The sequence below is a fragment of the Martes martes genome (genome assembly GCF_963455335.1).
Source record: "Martes martes genome assembly, chromosome: 9".
Taxonomy (NCBI): Eukaryota; Metazoa; Chordata; class Mammalia; order Carnivora; family Mustelidae; genus Martes; species Martes martes.
Window position 1 is genome coordinate 26,934,877 of NC_137896.1, and position 20,476 is coordinate 26,955,352.

General features: G+C 52.7%; 1 protein-coding gene across 2 annotated transcripts; it reads right to left on the reverse strand.

The window, feature by feature from the left end:
• Positions 1–7,810: 7,810 nt before the first annotated feature.
• Positions 7,811–14,156, reverse strand: TMEM74B (transmembrane protein 74B). 2 transcript variants are annotated; one of them, XM_080812768.1, is made up of 2 exons: positions 12,703–12,767; positions 7,811–8,811 (listed from the first exon to the last, which is right to left on the reverse strand). In XM_080812768.1, the coding sequence occupies exon 2, from the start codon at positions 8,769–8,771 to the stop codon at positions 8,064–8,066; it is 708 nt and encodes a 235-aa protein (XP_080668894.1). In that variant the 5' UTR covers positions 8,772–8,811; positions 12,703–12,767; the 3' UTR covers positions 7,811–8,063. The 2 variants fall into 2 exon arrangements, with proteins under 2 accessions (XP_080668894.1, XP_080668893.1); XM_080812767.1 differs by lacking the exon at positions 12,703–12,767 and adding an exon at positions 13,720–14,156 and having other exon boundaries at positions 7,824–8,811.
• Positions 14,157–20,476: the final 6,320 nt, after the last annotated feature.

Consider the following 20,476-nt stretch of genomic DNA (forward strand, 5'->3'; position numbering starts at 1 on the left):
TCCAGTATTCCCTCATCCTCTCCCCCACAGAGCTCCCAACACATTGAAATTACAGGCCTCAAGGTGGCAGCCCACAGCCCAGATCCACCTACCAACATGCTCTTGCCTGCATGTTATTAAATGTAGTTAAGAGGCATGATGGCATACTATTAAATTTGAGTCTTGACTGCAGGTACCACCCTGTGCGACCCTGGGCAAGTCACTTAACCTCAGCTTCTTCATCTGCACAATGGAAGGAATGACAGCACCTACTCTGCAAGGTGGTTGTGAGGTTTAAATGAGCTGCTAGAGGCAAATGCTTAGAAGAGGGCCTGGCAGAGAGAGAACATGGTATTTCACTTAAGAATGGGATGACTGATGTTGTGTAATGCATAACCAGTTCAATGATATGTGCAAACAGAAAGTTTTCTTTCATCCAGCTGACCTCTGTCAATGCCCCCTTTCTCATCTGCATGTCTACAGCCCAAGCAATAACGAACTGATCTCTTTGACTCACAGACTCAGTCTATTCCTGTTAAAACTGGAGTTGCAAGAGGTCTCCCCTGACCTTTTAGACCTTAGCTTTTCCTCTGTGGTAGGGAGAGGAGAAGGAAAACAAAAGCAAAGTATCTCTTCCCTGGCATGATGTGGATGGGGTGGGGGAGATGCTCTTGCTCTAGTTCATACAGGGTGATTTGGGTGGGTTTTTTGATGCTGGGTCCCTAGTAAACAGCAGGCATAATTTCGAGGGGGGGTGATGAGAGCTTTGTCCTGGACCCTCAGAGAGGATGGGGGCTTCTGTCCAGTCCACCAGAGGCTCACAGCCCATCTGCTTCTTGAATTCATGTGCCAGCTGCCCAGGCACCATGCCCCCCACAGCTCCAGCCTCGCCTCCCCTCCTTGCACCAACACTTGGGGCCCTTCCAGTCACAGGGTCCTCCATGTGCCTACCTTTCTGGACCTCAGAACACCAGGAGGGAAGGTAGGCCTGCCCTTCCTCCCCAACACCACTGTCCCTTAAAGCCAGCACCGGCCATTTCCATGGACTCCCATGTCCGAAGTTCTCCAGGGCAGAGACAGACCTCATCTCCTCGTTCATGAACACCTCCTGAGTTCTAGAAGATATATCTCCAGGCCTCTCCAGAGTACTCTACGTTTTTCATCTGTTCAGTACTTTATCTCCAAACCTAGCAAAGAATTGATGCTCAAATCTTTGTTAAAAGAATGAACAAAGAAGGATACTCGGATGGCCAGCACTCGGGTGGTCTGCAGGCCTTGCACTTCCAGCCTCCAGACAAGAGACAGAGGTCAGTCCACTTGATGAGGGTGTACCTATCTCTCAGAGTGACTTAGTAAACCCTGGACGGGGAGGCAGGGGGTGTCATCAGACACTCCTGTGTCCTCAGTTTTGCCTTACAATTCTCAGGCCATGGGATAATCCCTATGAGCTTCCTTTTACCCACAATGTCCAGATGCCCAAGTTGCTCTTGACTGATCCAGAGCTCTGGGAAGCCCAAGCCCATCCACCACAGGGCACCAGCCAGCCAGAATTGAAGGGAGAACCCCTTTAATCCTGCCCTCACTGTCCACAGCCACCTGCAACATTCGTGAATGTCACCTGCTGAGCCCTGCAGGCATGGGCATGTGGGCTCTGCTTTCCTCTGTGATGGGAGAGGGTGGAGACTCTCAGGAGGGGAGTCAGGGGGCTAAAAGGGAGTCAGCAGATAGTGACAACTCACCTATGACCCCTGGCCCCCAGCAAAGGCTTCAGTGAAAGATGTGGACACAAAGGAGCCAAAGAGGAGGAGGTTAGGGAGACTGGAAAAGTAGAGTTGGGAGAGGGAGGGACATGGCCTTTGCTGAATGCCCTTGATGCTAAGTCAGTATTGGCCCAGATGCCCCACCCCCTGGGAAGAGGTCTGCTGGCAGCACCTTCTTCCCCTGCCCTCCCTACTCCCCTGGGGCCAGCTTCCCTGCCAGAAGATCCTTCCACTCACTAACCTCCCCCTAGGCCCAGGTGAGCCAGCACCTCAACCTGGGCAGCCTGAAGACACAGAAGGAATGGGTTCCCGAGACGGAGCCTGGAGGTTGAGGTCATGTCCTCTGGCTGCAGCTGGAGACCACAGTCCCATGGACTGGCCTCCCCAGTGCCAGTGTCACCCCACAGTACATCTGCCATCAGAAGTGTCTTCCTGCCACACACATCTGCAGGCAGTCATGATGGTCCGCAATGAGCTCTCACCATGCACCAGGCCCCATGCCCTGCCCTACACCAGTGCAAACGCAGTCCTCATAACAGCTCTGTGAGCCGAGGGCTCTGGTCACCCCATGATGACATGCCTGCCCTTCAGCATGCCTCACTGCATTCCAGCACAGAACCTACAGACCTCCCTCCCCGGTAAACCCCAGGCTTTGTGTGCCACCGAGCCTCTGCTCATGCTGTTTCCCTGCCCAGTACACCCTTCCTGTTACCCACACCAGACACTCTCTTCATATCAGACACTGCCTCCCTATTTAAGATTCCTATTATTCATTATCCCTTCCAGGAAAACCTTTTCTGACCCCAACTTAATCAGATACTTCCTCTGGGTGTGCACGCGTGCACACACACAGCCTGGTGTGCACTGTCCTTTTCCCCAGGCAGTCTGTGATTAACTTAGGGGCAGAGGCAGTGTGTCCCCACAGTGCCTTGCCCAGGGAAGAATGCTGATTAGATGCGAATGAATGAATGTGAATAGCTAATTGTATAGACTTTACTCATTTATTGCTCCCCATGCCTTCTAGGAAAGGTGCTGTTATTAGTAGTCCATTATAGGGATGAGAAAACAAAGGCTTGGGGACATTAGACATCCACCAAGCATCCAGGTGATCAGACTCCAGAGCCAGTTCCCATATCCTCTTACCAGTTGGGCCATCTCAGTGGACCTGCTCCATGAGGGGCCGTGCCCCCAAACCTCTGAAATTTGAGTAGGGACAAAGCTCAGAAGTGCAAGGCCTCCTGGGAGAAAGACGGCAATAATCCCGCCACCTGCAGCACAATTCAGATATCCTAGGCCTACTTCTCATTGGCTCCTGGATGACCTAACCCAGGAAGAGGAATGATGTGGGGAAGAGGGTATTCGGGCCAAAGAGAAGATACAGAGGGCCCTTGGGACATTGGCTCTTCTTAAAGAATAGGGGTTGGAAGCTGGGGGAGCCTCTTGATTAAATCCTCTCCAACTCTACTATGTTCCATCCCTAAAGATACTAACACCTGACCAGTAATCTAACATAACTGCACTAACAAGGAGCTCCCGGCCACTCCAACCAGGGCAAGGTCTCAGCAAGCTTCTCCCTCCCTTAGCCAAAATCTACCTCCTTGGGGACATCAAGGGGAGTCTACTCTCTCCCAGAGAAACCAACAGGCCTGACTTCGTCAGTGCCACCAACACCCTACTTCCCTCACAGACAGAGCTCCAGCTCCTGTGGCTTCTTAATGCCTCCCTTCCCCCTCCCTCCTCCTGCCCCCACAGAGCTCTCCAGACATGGGGTCACATGCTCTTAACTTTGCAATGCCTTCTGCTTGTGTTTCCCGATCTCAGTCCCCAGACAAGGCAGAGTGGAAAGGTTTCCAATTTCATTCTGGAGGACCAAAGAGGAGGTGATTGGCCCATAGATCCCCAGGGAAGGGGTGACTTGCAGGACCCGGCTCCTCTGGTTCCCAGCCAGGACCACACAGTCCCCTCCCCAAATGCCTGGTGGAAACATTCTGTGGACATCTCTTCCCCTGCGCCCCACAGGGAAGCAGGAAGGATAGAGATACCAGCATTACCCAGACAGGGGAAACTTGACTGTTGCTATGAGGTTAGCAGCCTGGGAACCATAAGGCCTGTGGCTTCTGGAGAAAGAGAATACGTTCTCAGTAATCCAGAGGTTGCTTTGGCTTGGAGCTGCTTCAGAAGGGTATGTGTCCTGGCTTCTGAGCTAGGTGAAACAAGAGAAAGTCAGGGGTATGTGTGCGTGCACACACAGGTGCGTGCACAAGTATGTGTCCTGCACATGTGTGGATGTGTGCATGTACAAAGGGGGTTATTTTGAAGAGCATCCCAGAGAAGGTAATGCTTATTCTCAAGGAAGGGAGCAGTAACGGCGGGATCTCAGACAGCCCGTGTTTTCAGCCTGAAGACTCAGGATGCCTGGTGTCAGTGAGCAGAGGTGAGGACAGATGACTGTTTCAAAGGCCCAGGCCTGGGCATTCAAGTTTCTTGAGTAAGAGATAATTAGCCTGGTGTATCTCACAGGCTCCTTGGTAGCCAGTAAATGTCCCCCAAGACTAGCTGGAACCCATCTCCAATAAGGCTGGGGAAGAACAGTCTTCCTTCATCAGAGGAGAAAGCCTCTACCTCTCCCACATAAAGCAGTACCAAGGGCCTGAGAGAGGAAGGCAAATGGGTTCCAAAGCTCCAACTTCAGGTTCCAGGGACAAAGTGTCCTTCCTTCCAGCCACAGGATCTTCTGCCCTAAAGGGAGTTCCAGGGAGTGAGGTAGGGGCTGTGGGTCTCTGGGACCCCGCCCAGGGCCTGGCTGCCACACAGCAGGTGGAGGAAACATGGGTTATATTCATTCATTCATTCATTCATTCATTCAACACTGAGCATCCACCAGGTGTCAGGCACTGTTCTAGCCCTGGGCCCTCATGCTGCTTGCAATCCAGTGGGGGAGGTGGTGGGTTAGAGAGACAAGAAGCATAAAACACAGCTGGCTGAGTGGCGATTAGTGCTCTGGAGAAAAATAAAGCACGGAAGGAAAAGAGAATGAGGTTGAGTTTGGGGGAAGGGTGCTATTCTAATTAGGCAGTCAGAAGAGGACTCATTGAAAAAGGTAATATTTGAATAAAGCTCCTAAGGAGGTGAGAAAGTGGACCTTGCACCTATCAAGGGGAAATATCTCCCTGGTAGCATGTGGAAAGGCCCTGAGGTGGGAGTGTGCCTGGCAGGGCTGAGGAATAGCAAGGAAACAAGTGTGGCTGGAGTGAGCAAGAAGGCAAGGGGTGAGAAATAAGGTCAGAGAGCCACAGGGACCGGATCTTGTAGGGTTTCATGGGCTGCCGTGGGGGATGGACCCACGTCTAGGGGGACCTGAATGTATGCAATTTAAGGGACCAACCTTTTAAAAAATCAAAATTACAAATAAAACTTGGACTCGGGGTGCCTGAGGCAAGTGAGGGGCCTGGACAGTACATCCACCTCTGGTCAGAGGGAGAATTTTGGCCTTTGCCCAGAATGAGAGGGAGCTATAGGAGGGTTTTGAGCAGAGGAGGGACCTGACCCAATTAAATCTGTCTGGCTGCAGAGCGAAGATGAACTGGGCCCAGAGCGTGGACAGGAGCAAAATTAGAATAGTGATGTGCAGTGTGGAGCTGGTAATTGTGGCTGATGGGTGGTCAGGGGGCAGATTCCTAACGCAGAACCAACCAGATATGCTCATGGGTAGGATGGAGATGTGGGAGAGAAGGCAGATTTTAGGCCTAATACAGTTATCCCAAACTGAAGAGGGAAAGGAGTGACCTTAGTGACTGGACCTCATAACTCTCCCACTTCATAAAGTGGGATAAAGAACACAATACTCAGAGAGGTGGAGTAGCTTGCCCAAGGTCACACAGCCAGGAAATGGCAGAGCCTGGATTAAAGCCAGGTTTACCAGCTCAAGCAGATATCTAACACATTAGGGAAGCAAGTTTGGGGGGGGACCCCAGTAGCATGTCAGGGAGGAGAGGCAGTTCCTGCACACAAAGCACGTTCCAGTGACCACAGGGTCCCCTGAGATGTCACACCTACCCCCCAGAAAACCTATAAAGAAAGTTCTCGGCACCCTGTGCTGCGCTCCTCCCTGATTCTATCCTAAACCTATTTCTGCCCCACTGACTGGGAGAGCTCAGCTGCAGTCTTAGGGAAATGTTTTTGGCATCTCTCAAGTTTTCTTAATTTACTGACAAGGTAATGACTGCCTCGATCCATTATACACATTTTCTAAAGGAGTTTCTGCATTAGGATGCAAAGCAGGCTTCTCTGGCTTGGAGAGAACCTGAGATTCCCGGGATTCCATCTTCCAACACACTTAGCCCCTAAATACAATTCACCGCCTTTAAACTGATAGGCACTAATGGTCCCAGATGCATCCACTCAACAGGTTTGAGTGAAACAAGCCCTCCCCCCGCACCCCCTGCTGCCGCCATGGTAATCCACATGGCTTGGACCAGTATTTGTATTATCATCACTGTAGGGACTGGAAAGGTCTCAGCCCATCATTTGGAATGTTCAGCTCAAACTGTAGTTTACCTAGAACGGCTCCCGCCGCTTTGTGCTTGCACTCCTCCCCTGTAGTGTGGGTGGGGGAAGCGACACATCAGGGAAGCCCTGACTTGGGCATCTTCTACCCACTTGAGGCTTTGTTCTTTTCAAACCACACCCCTTCAGCTCCAGAAAGGGAACTCGGCAGGCCACATTGAAGAGCGCTTGTCCCCTCCAGTCCTCCCCCGACCCTCTGCTCCTGGCAAAACCCGCCAGCGGGAGCAGATATCTGATCTGTCCTAGAAGCTGTGATGTTACATTGCCCAGATGTTCAGCTCGCCAGTGAAAGGCTCACGTTACAGCTAATTGGGGCTGCTCTAGCCCACAGACCCCATTCCCACCCCACCCTCTCACTCCCAAGAGACAGTAGACAGTTAGGATCCAGGACCCACACGGCCAATGGAGATGGAGTAGGACCTGTGTGGGGTCAGGGGACTCACAGAAATGATCCTTTTAGAGTCTTCACACCAGGGGGGCCTAGAAAGCACGTACTCTCAAAGCCCCCTAGGGTTGTTCATACTGGGCGATGCCTCCCCCAGTCCTCAAGCACCTGGAGCTCCCTGCCCCCCCATGGCCCACTTCTTTCCTGGTCAGTAGTTTAAAGAGTCTGGACAGAGCCTGCAAACATGCCACAGGAAAAACGGGACACACAGTGGTCATTGGGAGCTTCTAAGCCACCAGAACATACCTGATTTCTCCTACATACACTGGGGCTCACTTTACTGCTAAAGGGGAGTAGGGAGGTTACAAATTTGGCATTAAAAAAAAATTTTTTTTTCTGCTACCAGAATAAGGTGAGGCATGGAGACATAATATTGAGAAGGTGAGGCATGGAGATATAATATTGAGAAGGGGGAGGTACTAGAAGCCCACATCATGTCCACGGAAATACAATAAAGCCCTCCTATCAGGGGGGTTGGTGAAAACTATGCACTTGACCTTGCTAGACGTGGGCTAAGATCTGGTCACTGTAGGTAACTCAATCCCAAGATCCAAATCAGGCTGTAGCCAACTTTGGACTTGAACCCTGCCTAACCAGGGGACTTAAGAGGCTCCCCGGCAGGATCATGTGAGCTGCTGCATGTGTGACAGTGGTGGCCACTGGAGCCAGACCAGAAAATGGCACAGAGAATGGTGAGCGGCTGCCGAACACCCTCATTTCCTGTAGAGGTGGCCAGAGGCAGAGATCTACTGGGCTCCTATTCCTTGGGCAGAACTGGAGGGGCCCTAGGGATCATCAAGCCCAACCCTCTCACTTCACAGGTGGGGGACTGAGACCTGGAGAGAGGACGGTCACCTCAGTACTGATTTCTCCTCTCGTCGGTAAGCCACCTCCCAAGAGACGGTCAGGGCTAAAAGGGGGTCCCTCCAAGGTCGCCCAACACCCACACTTGGCTGATGAGGACCACAGAGATCCCGAAATTCCCCAAGGCATGGGGAACAGGAGGGGCAGCCTTTCAGATGGCTCTCAATCCTTGGAAACGCCAAGAAACCTCATCCTCCATGGGCAGTGGTTTCCAAACTTTTGTATTTTTAGCAGCAGAAGCCATCCTCCAAATAATGCAAAACCTCAAGCTGCCAACAGATGGGGGGGGGGACTCTCCCACCTGCCACCTGGGTCTGGCCCCAGGACTCCCCCTCCAGCACCCAAGGCCCCTCCTGCAGGGCCCTCTGTAGAGCTCAGTCTGCAACCCCAGGCTCTCAGGGGGCCTTGCAGCCCTGAAGCTGAAGCGGCCAGATAGGGTGGGCTCTTACTTAAGAGCCCTGGAGTGTGTGGCTGGTCTCTGAGACCTGGACAACCTCGTTCTCCACCAGCGCCTGGCCCCCTTCCCCATTGAGCTGTCTCATGCGCAGGTTAATGGAGCCATAGGTCTTCCGGGAGCCCCTGCCAGGAACGAAGGTGGGCCGGCGGTACAGCTCCCCCTTGCACAGGGAGACCATCAGCAGCACTGACAAAAGCATGCCGCCCACAGTGAGCAGCCCCAGGCCCGCGATGATGCACTTGTCTAGGTGGGAGCCCAAGCGGGCATAGTACATCTCTAGTCGTTCCATCTCCCGCGCCGTCACTGTGTCAGGGTTGACGCGGGCCTCACGGGGGATGGCGTACGCTGTCACCACCAGGAGGATCCCACTCACCAGAAAAACCAGAGCAGAAACAAAGCCGTAATCCACTGGGCGGCTCACGGGCTCCAGGCCCGGCCCCTCTTCAGAACGCAGGGATAGATCGTCCCGCTGGGATCGCTGGGATCGGGGCTGTGAGGGGCCCCCCGCGGGGGGACTGGGGGATCTACCCAGTCTGGTGTCCCCCGGGTTCTGGAAATGGGTCTCATGCTCCTCTGAGGAAAAGCAGACGTTCTCCACACCCTCCCTGGGCGCAGCCGCCGGGCCCAGAGGAGCTGGTCTCCTTGGGATCTGGGGGCCATTGCGCAGTGTCTTCAGTTCCAGACCGGGGGGAGATGCCATTGGGAAGGTGGGCCCCCACTCATCCCTTGGCCCTTGGCAGCTAGAAGAGAAGAGAGAAAGGCAAATTTAACAAACCTCTACCAGGAGCCTGCTGGCGCCGGGCCTCAGGCTCGGCTGGAAGCGATGTGAGGATGGCCGGGCACAGTTCCCACCTGCGGGAGCCTGCCAGACAGACGTGGAGATGGGGACTCAGACAATGACAGAGTCATCCAAGCCAGGCCAGGACCCTGCTTCATCACCGGCTGGCACATGGCTTTGGACAATCTACTTACCCTCTCTGGCCTCAGTTTCCCGGACTATTAAGTGATAGTAACACTACTCCTTCCTACTTAATGGTAACTGACATCATCCATTCAAAGGACTCAGAACAGTAGGTGCTCAGTAAGCTACCATTCACACAGTGAGTCTCAGGATCAAATCCCAGCTTTACCACTCCAACTTGGACAAGTGATGTGACCCCTCCAGACTCAACGTTCTCATCTGTTAAATGGGAATAAGTGAAATGCCTCCTTCCTAGGGTTGATGTGGGGAGTTCATAAAATAATGTAAGGCCCCAGCCAGTTCAATTAATGAAACAAGTGTGACTACGGGTGAGGAGAGGGGCAGAGATGAGGACGATGGTGTGGGGACAAAGAGGAGAAAGTCAGGGAAGTTTCTAGAAGTTGATGGCATTTGAACTGGACCTCAGAGGATGAGTGGAAATCCCCCAGCTTGGGGGGGGGGGTGGTGAAGGCATTCTAAAGAGGGGAGCCTCAGAGGGCAGCTGGCACCAGCTCTCAAAAGACTCTGGAGGTCAGACCAAGGAGCCAGGGAGCTGAGGTGTGGGCACAGACTGCTGACATCTGCTTAGGTTTCAGGAAGCTCTCTCGGGCTCCTTCCTATGTGGAAGACAGGACAGGATGGAGAAGGGCGGAGATCAGGGGTCCTGGAAGGAATTTGCTGTGGTTGGGGGTGGCAGGGATGGTGGCTGAGAGGGTGAAGAGGAAGGAGCCCATTTGAGAGCTGTGACTGAGGTCAAAGCCCAATGCCTTTATAGATATAGAAGATGGCGGGGGCCTGGATGGGGATCACGGAAGGGAGCTGAGGGGGAGGGGAGGAGGGGGCAGTGTCCGCTCAAAGAGGAGACACCCCACCCAAGGATCCGAACACACACCCACACACACAGACAGCACATGTCCATTTCTGTCAGAGAATGCCAGCTTCAGCCAACGGACCATATTTGGCTGGCAGAAGTTTTGCTTTTTTGTTGTTTCTGGTCTGTTCACTTGTTTTTGAAGTAGTTGCCAATATATAAAAAGCAAAAGATTTTACATTTTAAACTTTGGATTCCTGGCTTCTCTCGTAAAATGGAAGACTCTGGCCCACGTAGGCTCTCATTCCCTCACGGCCACCCTCCACTGCCCCCGTTCCCAGCTCCCACCTCAGGCCCCTTCCCCACCTTAGCCTTCCCTGCACACACCGACATCCTGGGGGCATACATGCCCAGGGCCCCAGGCACACAGACCCAAGTCCCGGTGCCCTATATACAGAGACCCCCAGGTACAGAGCGGCTCACAGGCCGTGGTATGTCTACACACACATACCCACAAGTCAAGACGTTTCTCTGCATTCCCAAACCTGACTGTACTCTCCTGTGCCCTGTGGTTCTGTTTGTGTGCATGCATGCGTGCGTGCATGCGTGTGTGTGTGTGTGTGTGTGTGAGTGAGAGAGAGAACATGAGCAAATGAAGTGCAAATGAATGGAACGAATGAATGAATGAAACTCATGGAACCTCAGTGCAAGAAGGCACGTTTTTCAATCCTTCTGATCTTGCTTCCAACGTGGACTTTGCAGCAGACACCTCCTCTTAGCACACACCGGGCCTTTCATGTGAGTACAAAGCCTGTTTCCACTTACAACCCATTCCTAGCACCACGGCCCTCTTGCCTGAGTTCCAATTTAATAAACGTTTACTGAGCGCCCGCCTGACAGTAGGCACTTCAGCTCAGGAGTCTCTCCTGTAACCTTTACCAGCCCCACGAGCAGGAATTACCACCTCCACTTTACAAACCGGGGCAAGCTCCCCTGGCATGCATCTGGGGGCCAGAAGTTGAACATGGTTTCCCTAAGAACTGTTACGTCTTACAAACCTGCAGACCTGCATTCTCTGCACCCGTGGCATCATTCTACCCTCCCTCACTGGCTCTTCCAGCCCCCACCTGTAGACTCTACTTCATCCCCCCCACCCACCCGTTTTAAGGCCACAGTGAGCAGCTTGACGGCAGGGATGTGTCCGAATCCTGTCCAGGTCCCAGCCCCCTGGCTTGGAACACAGCCAGCCCTCAGGAATGGCTTGGCAACTGGCTCCAGGGAAGACAATCCCTCCCCCGCCCAGGGGAAGCAGGGTACCTACTCAGAGCCAGGCTCTGCCCAGGCTGTCCCCACTTTCCAGTAAACGGAAAGGAGAGGTGTGGTGTGGTGTGGTGTGCTGGCTGGCTTTTTTGCCTTTTTTTTTTTTTTTTTTAGTCTTAGCACCAAAATCATTTTCCTGAGTACCACCACAAACAGGGAAGGGCGGTGACCATTCCTGTCCACTAGGTGTCCAGATATGCCCCCCTCCACCCAGATCTTCAGCACCTATGCTGATACCTCTGTATCCCAAGGAAACCAAGGGCACCCACATTCTGGGAGCAGGGCTTTCAGCTAGCAGGAACCCGAAACTTTTTCTCAGGATGCCAGAATTAGGAAAAGGGCAGAGAAAAAAAGAGACTCCCTGTCACCCGGAGTTGTGAGTCTCCCACACAGATTCAGAGATCCCCACCAGTCCCCACCAGTCATACATGGGAATGCCCAGTCAATTACCACCCCCCCCCCACACACACACAAGCAGAAACTGACAAAGATGCTGGTGTCCACTGCTCACCGCACACCCCTCCTCCCGCCAACGGTACCAGTAACTCTCCAATCACTTCAATTTCATCTGCAGCCCAACAGAACCGAAAGACACACACCCCGGATCCACATTCACACCCCCAAGGACCTTTTCTACAGGCAGCACCCAGAGACATGGGAAGCCACGCAGTGCGACCCAGAGATCCGCAGACCACACTGGGACTCACACCCGGGGAAGGGGTAGATCTTGTTACGCACACACAGTTAACTACCCACCCCCCAGACGGCACCCACGGAGCCCCTCCGGGAGCCCAGCACCCCACCCCCTCCCCGCACACGCACTAACACGCGGGGAGACAGACGCACAGCGGCCGTGGGTGAAGCTTCACAAAACCCAATCATACACACACGCACGAGTTGTACACAAAGCCTCGGGGCGCGCACATACGCACACGCAGGTCCACGCTGTTATACCCAAAGTTCCACGCTGAAAACCCCCGCACCCCGGCTGCCAGCCGCACCGCGCGCCCGCCTGCCCGCAGCTCACACCCCCTGCTCCTGCCCTTGACCACAAACGCGGCGGGGCTGGGCCAGGCCGGACCGGGCCGGGCCGGGCGGCCCCAGTAGCAGAGCCGCCAGGCGGCCCGGGGAGGCCCGGCTCCTCGGGGACCGGCGTGCGCCCGGGTCCCCTCGCCGCGTGTCCTTCGGCCGGGCCGCGAGGTCAGGCTAGCTCTCCCCTGCCGGCCCTCCACGCCTGGGGCCCTCGGCCTCCTGCCGGCCCCCGCCGTTCCCGGTCCGCGTGCGTACCTGCGCCGGGCCTCCCTCCCCGTCTCCGCGCGCGGGAGACGCGGGCACCGGCTGCCCGCGGGCTGGGGCAGGGGCGAGTCCTCCCCGGGCGCCCGCCCGCCTCCCCGCACCGGCGCCCGTCCGCCGGTGTCTCCGCTGCGTCGCAACCCGGGCGCGCGCGGGCCCGGCCGCCACTGCCTCACCCTCCCCGGCTCCCGCCCCCTCCCCGGCCCGGCCCGACCCAGCCAGGAGCCGCCACCAAGGCGCACGTACCTGCTCGCGCCGCGCGGGGCTCTACGGCGGCGGCCCCTGGGGGCTCCGGGGAAGGAGGGGCAGGGGCGGGGGCCCGGGAGCTCCGAGCGCCGCCTATTGAGCTCCGCCCGCGGCCGGCGAGGGCGCCGGGAGAGTTAGCGCGGGGAGGGACCGGGAGGCGGGTAGCAGGCTGGGTGTCGGGCCCGCGGGGGATCGGGCTCCAGCCCCTCCCTGTCCCCCGAGGGCTTATCTGTTTCGCGGGCACCCGGGATCGGGGAATTGAAGCTCTGAGCCCGCGGGGCCGGGTGCAGGGGCGGGGCGCGGGGGTGGGTGCTGAGGGAGACCCCTCCCCCGCCGCTTGCCTAACCCCCGCAACCCCCAGCTAAGCCGCCCCTGCGGTGCAAAGTCGCGTCGCTCCCTCCGCCCCGACCCGCTCCCACGCGCACAGCCCCCAGGTGAGACCTGGGTCCTCTCCCAGGTCCTGAGGTCGGGACAGTCTTCCCAGGCGCGTGCGGCTCCGTGGCTCAACGGCGCCACCTGAAGGCTGAAAGGAAGCTTCTGACGAATCCCCCTCCCTTTCCTTGCTCTTCTTTGTGGGACAGTGAGGTGCACAGTCCAAGGTGGGCGTTCTCTTGGGGAACTGCCCATGGCTACACACACCGTCGCCCTTCCAAGGCCTAGCTGCAGTGCCTCCTCCCCTGGGAAGCCGACTTCAGGCCCCTTCCGCTGCGCGGGTCCTTTGCCTGCACTATCGCTCTGATCTCTGAAAGTTATTTTCTCTGCGGGTCAGCAGCCCTCATCGGACTGGCCATTCCTGGGCCCCTGTCTGATCCCCTAGAACCCGTATGCGTGGATGAAAAGTGGATAGGCGCTAGCTGTTTCTTTCCTCTACAGGGCCTAGATTAAGGTGGCATCAAGAGAGCGGCCCGAGCTTGAAAGTGAAGGTGACACTCTGCCTCTGAAGGCCCAGGACAAGCCCCGAGGGAAGTTCGGTCTGGAGATCATGGAGTTTCCACGAAGACTTGGAGGCCAGCTCACCTACATGTCCTCAGCGAGGTCATCTCACCTCTGTGAGCCTCAGCGCTCACCTCTGTCAGTGGGATCATGAAAATGCGGGCTCTGGGGGCTTTCAGATCAGCCGGGTTCGGCCACCTGGAAGGAATGGCAGAAGAGGATGTCCTGTCCTGACTCCTTAGCCACCTCACGGGAGAGCCTGACACGTCCTGCTCTGAAGGCCTGTGAGGTCCCTGCCAAGCAGGATGCCAGAGGCCTCCCTGGAGACTGGGGGCCTGTGCCTTTGAGGCCGGAGTGGTGGAGACCTGGGAGGGACCTCGGGAATGGGGAGGTTTCAGTCTCTCCCTGCCTTCGGAGGCCTGGCCTCCTGTTCCGGACTCCGCGGGGAAGCTTAAGTATGGGACCAGACTCCCGTGTGCTTCCCAGCACTGCCACAACCCCCGGTGGTCTCATCTGTGAAATGGACAGGTAAGTAAGTAAGTAAGTAAGTAAGTAAGTAAGTAACCAATCTGGTGATTGGTTGAGACCTCAGCGTAAAGCACTCCCAGGCCCCTCCCACAATCATGCGCAGTCCTGCTTAGAGCCTTTGACTTTGCTGTTGCCTCTTCCTGGAACATTGTATTGCCCGATAGCCCCAGAGCTCGCTCCCCCACTCCCTTCAAGTCCTTGCTCAGATGCCCCCGTTTCAGAGACACCCTCTCAGACCAGCCTTTTAAAATCAGCACTGCCCCAGCACCCCTTACTCCTTAAGTCTGAATTTTTCTCCGTAGCATTGATCAACGCCTGCCAAGAGCTTATTTGTTTTTTGTCGCCCCCACTAAAAAGTAAGTATCAGGAGGCAGAAGCTTTCCCTGTTTCCCTCTCTCCTGTATCCCGGAGATCGAAAAGGGGCCAACCCATAGAAGGCCCCTGATAAATACTTATTAAATGAGGAATGAAGCAAGTGAGCCCATATTTACTTAGAGCACCTGTTATATACTGCTTAACTAGGGAAACTTCAGCCCTACCCTCAAGAAGCTCGTATTCTACTGGGAGGAAAGGGCGAGAAAATGTAACACCGCTTCCGTCGTAAATGCCATAGAGCAAAAGCAGGCAGTGCTGTGCCGAGCCTGGGGCAGGGTGCCGACCTAGTCCCGGAGATGGGGCCCCGCCGAAGCAAGGGTTGGGGTGAGGTCCAATGGCTGAAGAGGGGCAGCCAGATAAAGAGGGCAGGGAAAAGAGGACTGCCTAGCAGAGGGACTGGCATGCGCAAAGGCCCTGGGAGAGAAGTAGGATGGTGTGAGGCTTGGCAGAGGTGGTTGCCGAGGAGGAACATGGAAGGAGATGAGGCTGGACTGTCGTTGGCAAGCCAGGTAGTTGCAGAGCTCCTAGGCCACGGACTTTGTTCTTACCCGCAGAGCAGTGGGAACCACTGATGCCGGTGAGTAAAGGGTTAACAAAACCTCTTCTGCTTTTGCAGGAGAATTTGACCTTTGGTTAACTATCTAGCTCTGTTTCCTTGGAAACAGATAAACATATGTCCACTATGTTACTAGGCAACATTGCTATGATAAAAATGACCCCTGAGGAAGAGGCTGGAATGAGCCATGTGGTAATTGATTCGAACTGGAGACGTCAGGGGCGCTTGGGTGGCTCACATGGTTAAGTGGGTAAGTGTCTGACTTCAGCTCAGGTCTAGATTTCAGGGTTCAGGGATCTAGCCCTCCACTGGGCTCCCTGCTCAGCAAGGAATCTGCTTGTCCCTCTCCCTCCCCTTCTGCTCCTCCCCCTGCTTGCCCGCGCGCTCTCTCTCTCTCTCAAAAATAAATAAATGAAATCTTCAAAAACAACAACAACAACAACAACAACTGGAGCTATCAGTATGAACTCATCTTTAGCTTAATTTAGTTGCAGAAGATTACATACAGAAATATTCATGGCTTATGTGTGTGCACACAGGTTAGTTAGTATACACATGTATAATTCCTTCCTCTGTCAGCTCAGAGAGCCTAGACAATGATACTGCATCGCAGCGAGCACACATGGTGCCCAAACTTGGTTTCTAATACCATCCACCAACACAAGGAACCAGGGAGAAACGGGCTGATTGTGGGACTGGAGCAGGACATATAGGAGATGAGCGTGGAGCACGTTAGAGTGCGGGAAGTGAGGCGGTCCTTCAGTGCACACACAACACACACACATACACACCCAATGATGGGGGTGTTTCGGGGGGCATTGGGAGCATTCCAAAGCTGGACAATTTTGATCAAATAAAATAATACTGGAATGTAGCCTGAAGTATGACAAATGAAAAAGAAGGCGGAGAAAAGATAAATCTTCCACGCAGAATTCCAAATATGTAGATAGTCCATTCCCAAGGAGGGGGAACACAACTCCCCAGTTCTTAAGGGTGGGCAGAGCATAGTGCCCTTCAGGGAGTACACTCTGAGGAGGGGGTAACTTTATAGGAGAGATACGTGACAAACCTGCCTACCTCAGCCACGTGATCAAGGTCAACATCAACAGTCAGTTTATGTTGATAGCATGTACCCTTGATATGCTATCCTGAGAATGGCACTTTACCTCTGAGGTCTTCCTCCCAAAACACGCAACCCCCAGCCTAATTATGAGATAAACATCAGACAAATCCCAATTGAGGGACATTACGCAAAATGCCTGACCAGTTCTCCTCAGGATGGCCAAGGTCATCAAAAACAGGGCAAGTCTGAAAAACTGTCACAGCCAAGAGGATCCTAAAGGGACGTGACAACTAAATGTAGCGTGGTATCCCCAGTGGGATCCTGGACAGAAAAAGGACATTAGGTAAATACTAAGGAACTCTGAGTAAGTGTGGACTTTAGCTAATAATAATGTATCCGTTTTGGTTCATTAATTGTAACAAATGTCCTGTACCAACCTAAGATGTTAATAATAGGGGAAACTGGGTCTAGGGGAACCCTGTACTACCTTCCCAATTTTTTCTATAAATCTAAAATTGTTCTATATAATTTTTTTAAAAACAAGGATCAAGAGATTGGTAACTACATCTGGACTGGAAGGAACAGTAAATACCTGGTGGAAAGTCCTACTTTGGGCTTCCTGAACATGGTGACTCATGTAACCAGGCAGGTCCAAAGATGTGGGCTCTCATGGGACATGAAGCTTTTAAGCTGGGGTGGCTCCTGCACCTACTGATGGGATCTCATTTCCTTGTACCCGTGCTTTACTCTGCTGGCCGGCAGGAAGGACCCCCAATGTGAGAAGTTCCTGTTGCTAGCATTCATTGAGTACTCTGCTAGCAAGCTAAGGTTCCTGTCCTATAGCCTTCGGAGTAGGTCAACGCCAAGTGTGGCTTATGGTCATCTGTTGAGTGTATACGGTTGAACCCGAGGAGACCCCCTCATGCACACTGCCGTAGGTGATAAGCAGGGGAATGATGTGATCAGAGTTCCATTTTGCAAACATTTTGTCTTTGGCTGCTCCCAGTGCAAAGGGGAAAAGAGCGAAGACAGAGACCATTGGGGAGGTTATTGTGGTTATGTTGGCGTGCCACAAGTCTTCAATCAGTTTCCTGCTTGTGTATCTATCTGGTGATGTCTGAGTCTGTGTGTGTGAGAGAGAGAGAGAGAGAGCAAGCGCACTCTTCTAGAATATTAGAGCATCACTTAATCTAGAATTTTTCAAAGCGTAATGATGCATAACGTGATTTTAGGTGTTACATAGATAAATGTGCTTTGGTTATATATTGCTGCGTAACACCACACCCCGAAACTTAACAGCCTAAAAGAAAATCACCATTTATCTGCTCAGTTTGCAGTTGGGGCTGGGCTCGGCGGGGACAGCTCAATTCTGCTCTGCATGGCATCTGCTGGAGGGGTCTATAGCACTGGGAGTTGGCGGGAAATGTCCATGTCTTTGGGAGCTGGTTCTCACTGTCTATTGCCAGGTGGGTTTTTCTGTTTCTACCACGTGGTCTCTAGGTCATAAGCTTGGGCTTCCTCACACAATGATGATCTCGAGGTGGTCAGAGTTTTTATATAGCACTCGGCTTTCTGCAGGGTACAAAAGAAGGAGCTGTGGGAGCTTCTTAAAGCTGGGGCTTGAGAGGTGCCTGGGGGGTTCTTTTGGTTAAGTGTCTGACTCTTGATTTCGGCTCAGGTCATGATCTCAGGGTTGTGAGACGGAGCCCTCATCACAGGGTCTGCTTGGGGATTTTTTTCTCTCCCTCTCCCACTTCCTCTTGCCCTCTCCCTGCTCATTCTTTTTCTCTCTCTCTAAAATAAATAAATAAAATCTTAAAACAAACAAACAAAAAAGGCGGGGGGTTGAAACAGGCATAGTGTCACTTCTGCTGCGTTCTGTTGCTTTGCTGCAAGTCACAGTTCAGTCCTGATTCAAGGAGGGGGTTTACAGAAGGGTGTGAATACCAAGAGGCCTGGGTCACTGGGGATGGTAACAGTCTCCCACCCTCTAGAGTATGTCTATATCTGTACCTATACACGTACCCTATATGTATATATGTATTCATTTTAATGGCTAGGTATGTATTTTAATGTGTTTTAGAAAAATATATAACTAACCCGTGAAACCAGAGATATTGTGGGTACTATTGCTAAGAGTGAGAGAGAAAAAAATACGAGTCTCTATAAAATTGGGGCAACATAATCTGCTTGTTTCCTCTAATATTTACTCTCCCATTCTCCCACTGGGATGGAACCCTTGATCAGTACCTGGCAAAGTGCCCTTTAATAAGGATTCCATTTCCCAGCCTCCCTTGCAGTTAGGTGTGGCCGAGTGTAACAGTAAGCCATTAGACTGTCAGAGGAGGTGGTGTGTGGGCAAAATGTATTGAGCATTCTTAAAGGAAGGGGACATGATTTCCTTCTTCTTTTGTTTTTCCAGCTGCCAGGATGCAGATCTGATGGCTGGAACTTGTGTAGCCATCTTGGCCCATGAGGTGGAAGCATGTAAGGATGGAAGAGCAACAAAATTGAAGGAATCTGGATCCCAGATGACCGTGGAACGACCAGCTTGGGATAGTTTCCCATACTTTTATTTGTGAGAGAAATAAACTCCTATATTCTATAAACTACCATTACTTGGGATTTTCTGTCACTCAGAGGAACTATTCCTATCTAATATGGCTAGTTTAAAGACAAATATAAGTAAATCTAAGTAGAGGTGGGTAGGCAAAAACTGAGAAAGTGATACGAGAGTGGCTGAAGTTTGAAAAATACAGATCCAGTCAGCCCCGCTGTGTTCCAAGTGAGAAAACTCTGGAAACAGTGTGTCCAGGAAGGTGATATGAAAGGATAACCCAGGGAAGATTGAGGTCTTGCTGCATGAAGGAGAAGGAAGAAAGGAAGAGTGTTCCTGGGAGAGGTGATAACACTTAAACAGAGATGAAGTGATAGTAGCAAATTACTTGTGTGTTTATCTGACAAACACTTATATAAACCTCCCCATATGCCAGACACTATTCTTTTTTTTTAAGATTTTATTTATGTTTGTTTGTTTATTTATTTATTTATTTATTTATTTATTTATTTATGAGAGAGCAAGGGCAAGTGAGTGCGCATGCAGGGGGAACAGCAGGCAGAGGGAGAAGCAGGCTCCCCGCCAAGCAAGGAGCCCAATGCAGGACCCGATCCCAGGACCCTGGGATCATAACCTGAGTCGAAGGAAGATGCTCAACCAACTAAACCACCCAGGCATCCCACCAGACACTATCCTAAGTGCTTTACAAATATTAGCCCACTTAATCACCTTAACCACCTTATCATACAGGTGCTATTCTCCTCATTTTAAGCTGAGGCAACTGGGCACAGAGAAGTTAATTACTTGCTCACAGTCAATATACCACAGACCTCAGACTCAAATCCAAACCTCAGGAGCGCCTGGGTGGCTCAGTTGGTTAAGTGTCCAACTCTTGGTTTTGGCTCAGGTCATGATCACAGGGTCATGATCTTATGGTCTTGAGATTAAGTTCTGTGTCAGGCTCAAGGCTCAGCACAGAATCTGCTTGAGATTCTCTTCTCTCTCCCTGTCTGCCCCTCTTGCCCCTCCACTCCCACTCTGGAACGAGCATGCACTCTCCTCTCTCATACATACATACATACATACATACATACATAAACTCATTCATTCATTCATTCATTCATTCTTTAAAAAAAATCCAAACCTCAACTCGGTGCTCATAACCACTATGCTGGGTGCCATCATAATTTTCAAAGCACATGTAAAACTTCAGAGTTGTTGGGGCACCTGGGTGGCTCAGTTGGTTGAGCGACTGCCTTTGGCTCAGGTCATGATCCCAGCGTCCAGGGATCGAGTCCTGCATCGGGCTCCCGGCTCCATGGGGAGTCTGCTTCTCCCTTTCAAGCTCTCGCTCGCTCTTGTGCGCGCGCTCTCTCTCTCTATCAAATAAATTTAAAAACAAAACAAAACAAAAGAAAACTTCCGAGTTGTTGACATTAATTCCCATTTTTTGCATTTGGAAAATTTAAGTGCCAAAGAGAAAAGAGATTGATCTCTGGCCACACTGAGGGTTAGTAGAAGTGCAAGCAGAACCAAGGGCCTCTGACTTCCAGGTTGATTCGGGGACGTCAGACAGACCTTAAGTTCCAGCGCTGATTGGCCACATGCCTATTGTCCCCTACCCCATTCACTTTCATCTGTCTCTGGGCATCCTGCTGAGTGCGGGTGTTTGGGTTTGTTCACTTCTTTTATATCTACCAATATATATATATAGGGTCCCAACCTGCCCAGCACATCTGGTTTTCCTGGCGCTCTGATGGTC